General features: G+C 39.0%; 1 protein-coding gene across 1 annotated transcript in view; it reads right to left on the bottom strand.

Annotated features, from left to right (window-relative positions):
• Window positions 1–330: 330 nt before the first annotated feature.
• The window catches only part of si:dkey-82f1.1 (DENN domain-containing protein 2A), a 42,149-nt gene continuing 29,691 nt past the window's right edge, over window positions 331–12,788 (bottom strand). Inside the window, exons 8-20 of the mRNA XM_042495409.1 lie at window positions 12,055–12,105; window positions 11,603–11,790; window positions 10,753–10,862; window positions 9,961–10,030; window positions 9,584–9,661; window positions 7,228–7,368; window positions 6,922–7,070; window positions 5,105–5,282; window positions 4,954–4,995; window positions 4,700–4,805; window positions 3,017–3,304; window positions 1,700–1,786; window positions 331–1,468 (exon numbers count right to left, since the gene is read on the bottom strand). Of these exons, the coding sequence (XP_042351343.1) occupies window positions 1,437–1,468; window positions 1,700–1,786; window positions 3,017–3,304; window positions 4,700–4,805; window positions 4,954–4,995; window positions 5,105–5,282; window positions 6,922–7,070; window positions 7,228–7,368; window positions 9,584–9,661; window positions 9,961–10,030; window positions 10,753–10,862; window positions 11,603–11,790; window positions 12,055–12,105 (1,520 nt within the window). The 3' untranslated portion in view covers window positions 331–1,436. The remainder of the gene's footprint in view (window positions 1,469–1,699; window positions 1,787–3,016; window positions 3,305–4,699; window positions 4,806–4,953; window positions 4,996–5,104; window positions 5,283–6,921; window positions 7,071–7,227; window positions 7,369–9,583; window positions 9,662–9,960; window positions 10,031–10,752; window positions 10,863–11,602; window positions 11,791–12,054; window positions 12,106–12,788) is intronic.

Genomic DNA, 12,788 nt, shown 5'->3' with positions numbered 1-12,788 from the left:
CATAAGACCGCATGGAGATGTGGTTTAGTTGCATTAGGAAAAATGTAGAAACTAGTGTTGTTGGAGCTTGACTCAGCCTAATTGAATTAAACATTTTAGTCAAGGCAGTAAATTCCAAATGCTTAATTAAAGCAAGCCCTCGTAACTTAACGTAAAAAGAAATAACACATTCTTTGACTTACAAAACAACAGGGCACCCAGTAGCTCACCTGGTAGAGTGGGTGCCCCATGTACAAAGGCTCAATTCAGTGCGCTCAGAGATTTTGCAGCCGCAGCCTCACTTGGTCTGACGAGTAGCTCGTGGTAGTAAATAGTCATAGTTACAGCAAGTAATATCAGCAAACACTGATTTTATGATGGTAAAACAACACATTTACACTCAACAGCAAAAGTCACACGGCCTCAAATTAAATCACTATAACATGCTTACAAAATACAGCATTATACAACATTGTATGAAAAGAGACATTTGTCTAATTCAAAAATTCAAATCACTTTATTAATAGTTTCATTCCATTTTCAATCAAGTTTAAAGCAACACTAGTTGCTTTTGTGAGACACATTGATACTGACTGAACTAAGATACACATCTTCCTTCAACATCGAGTCTATCCAGAGCATACACTCAAACCCAAGTAAGAGATGTATTCAGATTGATTTCCTTCCCATCTTTATACTTTACTCCTTTTGGTGCCCATTCCTTTATCCAATAAAAGTTTCTTTACTTAAAACAGTGGTACATATACCCAACAACCCAAAGTGGTCTACAGTCTGGACTAGACTCTGTTAAATAAAGCCTTTTACAAACTACAGGAGATTTCTTTGCACTCATTTGAAGGAAATTTAAAATAAAAGGAGATTAAGTTTATCTAAAAAGAATATAAATTAACTTAAAAGCCTCCTGTTGATGAAGAAGTTGTACTATTGTATTTATAAAAGCTTCTATAGAAAATACTTGGAATGTATAGAAAGGTATTGTACAAAATGGGACTCTTAGTGACGCTCCCTCTTACAGGTTTATAGATGGGGTCAGTGACCAAAAAAAATGGAGAACACTGTTCCTAAAAACATTTACACTGAGCTGTGCTATACAGTAACACTGCAGGGACTGACTGTAATCTGCAAAACAAAACGTCTATGGAGACACTGTTAGACGTTACTTTATCTTGTTGGAAGGGCGTTTTGGTCCAAGCTGAGTAAACCCTTCACAACACTAATGGAATGACTGGCTAATGAAACTGGGAGCTAAAATCTAGATTTCCCCAGATTCCCTCATGTTCACAAACTATGAGTCCAGTTAACCTCAAGAGTCTTCCATTATTTTAACCAAAGACGCATCTCCGTCTCTACGCTCTTCCACGTCCAGCTCTCCTTTTTTACCGCACGCTACTTCACGCTTTTTCCTACTTTGATACATGACGTCCTGACTGTGAGCTTCATTTCTTGGAAAGGAATTTCATCTTGTTTCCTGAAAAAAAGGAAAAGAAACTTAAAAAATAAAGCAAAACAGTCGCACTTGTATTGGCTGATTGAAATCAGGTGCTTGAGTGCTCCCTCAAAGACCAGAGGCTTTTCCGCCAAATCTCACTGTCTATCCATGAGCTATAAATGTTCAAATCTTCTATAAAAGTGTCTTGAACTGAACCAGCAGTTTTTATAGTGGATTTACTGACTGAGCAATTGATTGAGTATATCTCACCTAGACCCTTAAGAAACTTGTTGACCCCTCGCTGCTCACTCCCCGGCAGTGAGTCCAGGTACTCTTGTGCTCTCACCTCAAATAAACCTGGAAATAAAAGAACAAGTTACATTTTAATCAAAATGTTTTAAAGAGACCCCTTACTACCACTGGTTAAAAAAATGTGAACATTCCTCAAAATGCCGACATGTGTGAAATCGCCCTAACGTGAAGTTTTTTTTATAGACTCACATGACACTGAAAAAAACAGCATATATATATAACCTTTATATGATTTTGTATATTCAGAAAGGTAACCTTAATATTGAGACCTCATATTAAAGGGATACCAGAGTACATAAAAATGTAAAATCCAAACATTTTAAAGGTCATTCTTAGCCTTGGAAACAGCAATTGACAACAATCTCCACTCAAGATCCAATTACTCTTACACTTTTGACTATATGACACGGCCCTCATCATCAAAGAATGAGTTGTCCACTTTTTGGATGATTGGCAGTTTGATTCCCACCCCCTCCAGCCTGCATGTTGAAGCATGGGCAAGATACTGAACCACAAGTTGCTCCCAATGGCTGTTCCGTGTGTGTGTGTGTGCATGTGAATGTCTAAACGGAGTAGCAGGTGATATCTTGAACAGCAGCCTTGGCCACCTGTGTGTGTCAGTGTGTGTGAATGGGTAAATGAGACTTTGTAATGTAAAAGGGTTTTGAGTGGTTGAATGACAAGAAGGGCTCTATTCAAGTTTAAGCCCACTGACAAATCCTTCCACACTATTTTATTGATCAACAGGTGGTGATTACACATGCTGCAATGCAAACACACAGTGAAGAAGACTGCAAGCTAGTAAACATGGATGTAAACAATGCTGAATTAGATTTTTACTGGAAAATATTTTTTCAAATCTGCTTTGCAACAGTTATGACACATAATCTTTGTTAGAACGGGAGGATGCATGCAATGTGTTTTGTGAGCAACTGACCGTAAACAAAACTTTGTTTGTTCCCAAGAAAAATCAGCAGGGCCCCTTTAAGTTTACTTTCCTTTTTTTGTGGGCACTTTTAAAACTCATCCAAATAAAAGTTGTGTGTATAATGGTTTGAACATCTACAATATAATGACAACTAAGCAAAATTCAGCTGCAAACAAAGACCACATGATAAGGTTGAAAGCTCCAGAACAAGTGAATAAATTGGAGGTTGTTTTGTCAATTTTCAGGCAATTGTTCTCTTATGCACATACAGTCCTTATGAGAGTTTTTTTACGTTAACTGTTACAAACTGTACTGTAACACCACTGCAGGTAATCAAATCTCAGTACCTCTGAGGCCCTGCCTGCGCAGCTCCCTCTCCTGGATAAAGCCGGTGAACATTTGGGTCTCCATGAACACCTCCAAGAACCTTCTCAAGCTCTTGGATGTGACCGCTTTGCGAAAGGCGTCACGCTGAAAGGATGAGGAAGGGGAAGAAGAGGGGCTCGGCAAGGTGGGGGAGGAGACAGACTCATCCTCTCGCTCTGCTCCACCCATGAAGAGGGAGTAGTGACCCACCATCTCCACAAAGAAACGTACAAAGGCCTCTGACACCACAGTGCTGAGAGAGCTGGAGTCTGAGTGGAGGTACAGAGGAGAACAGAAAAAGAGATTAAATCACTGAATATGAACTGCCCAATACAACAGAATGACCAACACATCTCTTATCTGCAAAAACTGATCAATAAAAAAAACAATTACTATTTCAAGTCAAACTTCTTACTTAGAATATAGGAAAATGAAGTCCCTGCTCCCTGAAAATTCACAGATACTCTCTCATACATCTCTCTTTTTACACATCACAGAAGTTTTCAAGGGATTTTATTAAACCCAAAGGCCATGCTCTCAAGACAAAAAGAAAATCTTGTGAAATTATTTTATATTGTGATATATTACTACTGCATCACTCTGCTTTCCTGATAGATGGTTGCTCGTTTTCTAACATTCATAACTCAAGTTTCACAAGGGATATGATGTTGTTCTATATATGTAAAAAGACTCACAGTTAACTTAAAGTAAGTCTCTTGTTATATGTATATAGATTATAAAATCAAATCCCATTCTACTCTGTAAAAAAGCAAACTCATGTGGCATCCCAACCACAAGTTTGAGAAATAATTCACGGATGGATGAGTGATGAAAAACTAAACTGTCTAACTGCTGCATAAAAGCAGTGCGACCGTAACAGTGAGAATTGAAACTTTCAGGTCTGTTGTTCTTGTGTCCATAGCAAACGCTGATGTGATGTTGCATTACATTGTGCTGCAACATTACTTTAGGGATGTGACATTTTCAACTACTGCATAGCAGCAAAAGCAGAGTTTCCATTATGATCTTCATCGCTCTTTTGATACCTCTTACAAATACACATTACAGTGGGAAGCATTATTTTTTGAGGACTCTTGTGAACCCACAAAACTTGTTGAACCTAGCTTTCCAGTCATATACAAGAATCCTGGAAAATAATAAAAAATAATTTCCCTGGAAAATCCAGGTTTGACGTGGAAGAATGCTTTAATGTACCACAAAATTATGAGTTGCTATATGATCATTTGTAGGTGTCCAAAAAGTCCTAAATGTATTTTTATTGAATGCAGCTGGCAGCTGATATTAGGTGTCTGCTTAGGGAGGATGGAAAGTTTAAACTGAATATAAATATAGAAATTATGTTTGACAATACCCTGAACACCATGAGTACTTAAATGGCACCTAAAAGGGACTTTAAGGCAGTGGGCACAACCAAAAAATGCATGTCAGTTTAAAAAATTCAATGGCAACTGATCCTGGTGTAGGTTAGTGAAAGTGTCCTGAAAATGTTCTAAAAAAGACTATTTCTTGAACAGAGTGTGGACCATGCTGTTGACCATTCTTTATTCTTGATCATTTTATAGCACTGCCTTTAGTATAGTTGGCATTTCTAATAAAAACCTAAACATATTGCATAAAATGCTGTAATAAGTGTGCTGAGTTACCATTGGGCAGATCTCCTTTTTCACAGGCCAGCTCCCTCCTCTTATCCAGCACATGCTCGAGAGCCGCCTGCAGCTTGTGGGGAAGGATGGAGTCCTCATCATCCAGCTGTGAAAATAAAAGCGCAGATGTAAATGCAGTGAACATCTAGTGAATTATCATGTTGTATTCACATAGCATCTGGTAGAGTCGCCACATTTGTAAAAGGACTCTGAGGTGATTTTCAGTGTTTCCCTGATGGGTCTATGATTTCTACCTGTCGTAGGAAGCGACTGTTGCCGAGGTCGACCACCAGGACCTGAGGGAAGAGCAGAGGGAGAGTGATGTCATTTCCTGGAGCTATTGTTCAGTGGAGGAAAGGCTCGGAGTCAAGGATCACGCAAAAAAAAAAACAACCCTCATCTCACCTCTTCTATGGGCAGCTCTTTGAGTCGAGGCAGAGAGCTGGAGAGAAGGCCGACTATAAAGGGGGTTGGAGTGCAGACAATATCCAACATGGAGGGTGGGAGCACGGGGATGTATGTATGCTGCCAGGTGAAAGGGTAGAGTAGAGCCACTACTGCATGACAGCACTGAGACAACGTGCTGCGGACAGAGAGACAGAAAAAAGTTAATGCACATAAACACATAAACTTGTCTCACGTACCCCTGTCAGGATGTTGTGACAGTTTCAGCAAATATGACAAAAAGTTATCAACAGTAGTTTTAAAGCACTAAACTTTGAATATGTACAATTTCATGACAACTGTGGAAACCTCATCTGATGAGAAGGATTGTGAGATAAAAACTAACACTTCAGAGCAACTATTAAAAGAACCCCATAGTAAGACTGTTTCTAAGGTCAATCATTATTTATTATATTATTATTTATCTGTCGTATTATGTTAACTGTAAAGTCACACAGCAAATCTCTCTCCTTTTAGCTTTATATCAGTTTAATCTACAGTGAAATCTATTTTAATATGCACGAACAACCCAGTACCTTGCCGTACAGCAGATAACGTGTACCGAACTAGCACTACTGTTGCCCATTATATTACTGGGCATTAGCAGTCACCTCTGCATCAGGTAGTCTTTCTACAACAACCCCCCAAAAACAGAGGTGAACATGCTGCATTCAAGTATAAATAACATCTGCAGAGCAGCTCAAGAGACTGATAGTGATACAAAATTGAATGTAGCTCTTGCTCCTTGTTTCAGAGGTAATGGACAACAGGAGGTAACTTGATATCTCAATGTCTTTCACAGAAATAGTGAAATATGACAGAAAAATCTTCCAAAAAGCAAAGCTGCTTCTAAAGACTGAGGTTATTTTTAAACAGTCTGGTTTCCTCCACAAGATGGTGCTAATCATCCCGTCAGGAAAACCACCCTCTCCTGCCACCCGTTTCCTAATTTGGAACATAATGTTAAAAGTTCATTCCTGTTCCTCCAACAAACCCATTGGTACCCTGAGAGGAATGTTAAAAAGCATCTCTGAGGGCAGGGTGATGTAACACTTATAAAAACTATACAGCGGCAGCAAACACCCTCACCCCATGCTGTTAACTTAATCTCTCCCGGGTGTGCATCTGCTCACAGTTAATTCATTAAAAAAATGATTGACGAGGCCAAGTTTCCACTCCACGGTAGAGAATGTGCGCGACTTGTGATCTGCTTATGAGCTGTGGTGAAAAATGCTTCTTATACTACCTTAAAAACAGCAGTAAAAGGGCAAGATGTGAAGATATACAACAATGAGACCTAAATCTAAAAAAAACCCACATGTTGAGCTAGGAGTACCACAACAGTTAGGGTTTAAAATGTACTGTGTGGGTGTGATGACGTCACTGTGCACACGTGTTAGCTATGGAGTCATGCTCTAAAGCCTAACTCCTTCTATCTGGCATCCTTGACAGTTTTCCAGAGGAGAAGCGATTGTTCCCCAGACGACTGTATAACATAACAGCATTCCTTCCTCTCACACTCGGTCAGGATCTTCTTTTCCTCAGACTGTATGTCGACTTGAGGTCTCTCTGTCACATCCTTCAACATTTTTTTCTCTTAGTCTTTTCAGCATCAAAACACTGCTTTCAATAATCTGATTGCAACAGATTAATTAAAACAGTGCAATGATCACACCCACCACAATACTGAGGCTTGTTGCGAAGATTAGACATGTCATTTTAAGGTTGGAAATCTGTCTAACCACTGCGCTCTGTAACAATATGTTGCTGGAGCCAACCTGAGTTTGTCGGCAGTGAAGATGACTCTGCGCTCCAGAAGTAGAGAGGCGAACACTCGGAGGAGGAGACGCAGACTTAAGGAGGAAAAGAGACATTCAAAGTCCACATGTTCCAGACGAGAATCTGATGGTCGACACAGCTCTATCACCTGTAGGAAACAGAAATAGTAATGTACACACTGCACACATAAACATTAAGACACTAATATATATTATTTATATGATATTTAAGAGCACATGAGTTTTTCCTCCAAGATTGGGACAAGAAACTAGATATTTTCCACAGTGACACAACCGTCATCTCACCTCAGTCCCGGAGCCAGGTAGGAAGTTTTTGACAGTGATGGTTCTTCCTGGAGCAGGGAAGGGAGCTTCCATTATGCCTCTCATAAAAGGCTGCACCAGAGCTGGGGAGATAGCCCTCCTCTTTTCCACTTCATCCAGGATCTGCAAAACACAGGGATATTTAGACGTGTATACTGTAGATTTGTTAGATGATATACTGAATATGATTTAATTATACAATGGTAAATATCCATTTTATAACTTTGGGTATGTTAGGTCATTGTAGGCAGTGTTGCAAATCTAAGAGCATAACTGCATTTTTTTTTTTTTTTGAAGTGATCTTATTGCATTGTGAATATGTTGTGTATATCTTATGTATGTATTGTTTTGCTCTTATCTGGACCATTGAGTCTGTAATAAAGTTTATTATTATTATTATTATTAATGTAATAGGATTTTTTATATGATTATGGCATTAATGCAATACCTTAACCAGTTTGATATATAAGTTACAAGATTATACTAAAGCTAGTCTCACATAGTGAGACCTCCACAGTGCTTTGTCAGTGCTAGAGAAATGTCTGGAAGCACATGTTATTATTCTGCTACAGGGGCAAAAAGCGCGCTGGTTTGTTTACATTTTTAAAACCAATTACAATCGCCTTGACGGGGCAAAACTCAGGATGCAGCAACGATTCTCTTACAAAATTGTGTCAGGGGTGAACTTGTTTTGGTGGAACATATGGGGAGGAGAATGCTGTCATTAAAAATGGCTCCGCAAAAGAAAAACACCACAAAAACAGTAACAGATGTATGTCGACTGTCTTTTTTATCACTAAAATTGGAATCACACAAACAGCATTTGATGATTGAAGCCTGACTTTACTTGGAAGAGCTCACTGGACCCATGGTATTATGTAATTTTCTTTCTTCTTCTTCTTTCCCTTTATTCGGGAATATAAAAGTCCAATTGAGATGACAGTCTCCTCTCTCTGTAAACTGACGATTAAAATGGCATCTGATTTAGGTGCCATAATAAATTAATTGAGGGTAAGCTAACTTAATATAACACTTTTGGGAGACAGTACTGTGCTTTTATTTTTCAACAACACTGGCTGTTATCATAACAAGCTTATACATTCTTGCCATGATGCAGTGGAGACAGTCAAACACTGTCAGAAGTCAATACAACAAATGGCTAACAGCCTGAATCCATCATGTGTGCCCCTCGACACTCCATACTGTACACATCTGTCTAACATTATACTTTTATGCTTTAGCTGATCTGAAACAGATGAAACATATTCAGAACATCATGAGCACTGAGTGCTTCCATTGCAGAGGCAGCTATCAATCTATTTGCCATCTCCTTTATCAGCAGATACACTGAAGTGACCCCTCTCTGTTTTGGTCTGTATTGTTACAAACCCAATTTTAGCAATGGCCCAGATTTACATCCAGAAGCCAACATGCTTATAAATCTAAAGCCCAATAGAGGGAACCTTTTCCACTGCGGTAACCACATCAGCTGCAGTTCACATGTGCGTCTGTAGTGGAGCCAGGACTATGAGGCTCTGTGGGAAAGTAGAGTGGAGAGAGAGTGGGTGGGGCTCTGTGGGCACTGAGGGTGGTACTGCTCCCTACTCTTTTAGTGTGGGTGGGGGTTGCATGTACGTGTTTGTGTAACACTTACTGTGCGACGCAATTTAATTTGAGGCAAGACATGTATTTATGTTTACTTTATAAATGTTTGTACTTTTAAGTAAAAACTGAAATGCTACAATTTAAAAATACTCTGTTTCAAGTCCTGCATTAAAAATCTTACTCAAGTACAAAAGTATTAGCATCAAGATATACTTAAAGTACGAGAAATAAAAGTACTCATAATTAGGCGTAGGACCATTGTTTTGAGAGTCATTGTTTTGTAAGTTACAAGTAAGTTTTTGCACTCAAGTCCCAAGACAGGCAGGTCATAACCCTTCTGTTTCGAGTACTAAACAAGTCATGATGTGCTCTCCATCAAATGTAATTCCATTTTAACAACAGAAGCAATACACACACACACACACACACACACACACACACACATATATTTATATATATATATATATATATATTTTAAACTTATCATATCATGAATGCTCTATAACACTTTTAAATTGTTGAAAGTTGTTGAGTCTCTGTCTGTAATTTTTGATTTGCGCATTTTGCATACTACATTTTGTTTTTTGTTGACCACAGAGCGGTTTTTGTATGTGAACGGAAAGGGAAATACCTCCAAGTATCTCAAACTTGTACTTCAGTACATTACTTGAGTTGATGTACTAAGTTACATTCCACCACTAATTTGTGTTCATGCTGAGTTCACTATATCTACCTTGGAGAAAAGGTCGAAGCAGCCAAGGCGACTGACGATGCAGTAGACCTCAGGAAGCCTCCGGCCTTTACCACTGGGCTGTGAACAGGCAGCGAGAAAAAGACAGCTTGAAAACAGCGGCATGTCACAAGACTGCTCACCCAAGTAAAACCACAGGATTAGAGCACTGGAGCAAAGCAAAGCCTTTGTCTCACAGAGACTTTGAAGACTTTGAAAAATCTGAACCATTTTATCAACAAAATTCAAGAAATATATAAGAGAAACTTGCATAATAATACAAACGCAGCAGTCATTTTTTAAATATAAGGGATTATCTATATTAAAATCAGAATTAGGAGAAGCAAGTGACGAGGGGAAGAAGCATTTTCAGACCATACCAGTAATCTCCGACAGTAGCCAAACCGCCGGCTTCCATCCTCACCAGTCAGGACAAATGAGAATGTCTCACTGGGGATATAAAAAGAGAGATTCAGACATGATGGAAAACATCTGAAGCTGTTAAAATCAAATAGAAAAGAGTGTTGTGGAAACAGAAAACTTCATTCTGGACTTTGTGTTTTGGCAAACTACTTTGTACTTGAGAGGGGAGACCCTCAGGACAGGCTTTCTCTGCAAATATCCACACAAATCCTCCTAAACTCTACCTGACAGGTACTCATTGACCGGTGACGACCTTCTCAACAGGCGAGTGTGTCAGCAAGTTCAATGCAGGTGTGTGTTTGGTGCCACTACCCCCCCCCCCACCCCGACCCACCCATCGAACGTTTGCCTCCAGCTAAATATTAGCCATCTCCATCAGGACAAACAACATCACTTCTCAGAACAATACAGACATTGAGAGGCTAAGCTAGAGGTATTGGGTAATTCGTCCAATTTTAACCATCATACAAAGAGAGGTGATTTTGTGGTAACAAACCAGGTGTAAGGTGCTAAATCCACCGTCTCTCCTTGTAATTATTTGTCACTGTCAGTGCCTTATCGTTAAAGAAAGAACAGCCCTCTTTACAAGCCAGAAGGTCATTTCTATTTTGGGCTTTCAGCTTCTTCTCTAACAAGTGGTTATTAGCAACAGCTCAGCTATTAACACTCTGCCGGGAAATTCCTCTGTCCCTTGTTTTGTTTCACTTTTTTTTTTTAAGTGCCATGGCAGCAGTCAGACTAGGACTAACCTGGGGAAGTTGTCGACAGGCACCCAGTCTTTGGCGTCAGGGAAACAGAACTGAGGGATGACCTTCAGCTGGTCCTCAGCCTCCCGCATGAACTTAAAGCTCCTCTCAAGCTGGATGAAAAAAAAGAGACAAAACTTGAAAATGAATATAGGTCATAATGCCATTCAAGTCCTCATGTTTCACAGATTAGATTGCTATAAGACTAATAATGGAACTTGGTAAATCTAACACAGAAAATAAAAACTACGCACAAGAAGAAACAGATAATGAATCACAAAATGACCTACTTAAAGTGCAAATATTTTCTTTCAATTGCAATAACCGAAACAGACTTTTAGACTACTTCATAATGCTCATTGTTCATCAGCATAAAACTGCAGTGTCACTATCTTAAGTAAGAACCCTGCAATGACTATAGCAGAACGCAATACTCTTGAGGAGTTTTGTCTTTGCCAGGATACATTGTTGTAAAATAACTGTTATCACTGTCTTTTTTGTTGTTGTTTTTTGTGACGATACTGAAGTTTTTAGCATCTTTCCTTAGTCAATAGTTAAACAGTATCACTGATTACAAAATTACCAGGCTATACCAGGCTATTTTTTTAATACATAAAACCTGCTGCTGCTTTTTTCCAGAAGTGCAAAATTCTCTGTGTTTTCCCAGAAAACTCAATAGCAGGTGCTCATAAACTAGTGTACACAGGTTGAGATATTACCGTTGGTTTTGAAAGAAAGTAGACATCCATTTAGATAACGTTTGCAATGACAATGAGCAGTGTTTTTGTTTATTTTAACTACATTTCTCGTTTTGGAAATAGAGTGATTCAGTAACACTGCTATCTCCTTTTACCTTGAGAGGAAACTGTTGTGTTACTTCTGGCAGGTACGGGACTCCAGCCTTGGTCTTATGGAGCGCAACAACTATGAAATATTCAAAGAGTTTCCTCTCCTGCAGCTCCATCAGATCCCTCTCCAAGGTCCGGTACCGCCCCGTCTGCCTTAGCATTGACTGGACCAACACCAGCCGCTGACTGTGAGCTGAGGGACAGAGACAACACATTTCATCCCATACATCCATGTCATGTATGCACACAAACACACACGAAGAAGGTCACTGTGAGGCCAGCATGAGAGGTAATCTGAAAGCTCCATCTGTGTTAATTTTTGATGTGATCCATACAGCGAAACAATTAAAAGAGTGAAAATTGTAATTTGAATCATTATTGTACACATTATACTTTCACTGTTCAGTATCCTCAGTGTAGCTACTGTAATGTGTAAATACTTATTTCCCATTCTCACCTTTCAGTTTCTCCTCTGTGTCACTTTCCGATTCACTGTTCTCATCTGTCACTAAATTAAAGAGAAGAAAGAGAGAAAAACCAAAACAGTAAAAGCAGACTGAAAATAACAATCACAGAAAACTCGAAGCACATGGAATTTGCTCACATTGCTTCATCAATCCTGCCTCTAGCACACAAAACCACAGAGTCGTCTGAAACATGGGTCAGTCTCAACTGACCACAGGATGAAAGTTTGTCCATAAAGCTAAGTGGATAAAAATGATTGTTTCCTTTATGGAGACAGACATGTAATATCCTTCTGCTCAAACTGAGAGTCGTAGGAAAAGTGACTTGATGAAACATCTCTGCAGTGAGTAGAGTGTTGACAGTATGGATAATCAACTTTGAATTCAGTGATTCAGTTATGTTAGAATCCTTTTTTGTCACATTTTGGTCATTACAAAGTAAACATCTGACCAGAAAACACAACAAACACTACTGTTTATTGTTATTCTGGCAATGCATTTTTTTTATTTTGTAACAGCATCTAAAATCAAATGTGTTGTATTTTTTTAACTGTATTTGGTGTCTTTTTTAACAAATAGATTAAAATGATACATTGAAATCAACCCTGACAAAAATCCACAACCGTGCCCGTAGATGTATGTACAGTATGCAAAACAGCACATGATAATAAAAGATAGTGAGAAAAAGAGGGAGAGTAGGGCCCCAGTACACATTCACATATGGGAT

Source organism: Plectropomus leopardus, chromosome 11 (genome assembly GCF_008729295.1).
Source record: "Plectropomus leopardus isolate mb chromosome 11, YSFRI_Pleo_2.0, whole genome shotgun sequence".
Taxonomy (NCBI): domain Eukaryota; kingdom Metazoa; phylum Chordata; class Actinopteri; order Perciformes; family Serranidae; genus Plectropomus; species Plectropomus leopardus.
Note: the sequence above shows the minus strand (reverse complement) of the source record. Positions and strands in the feature narration are given on the sequence as shown.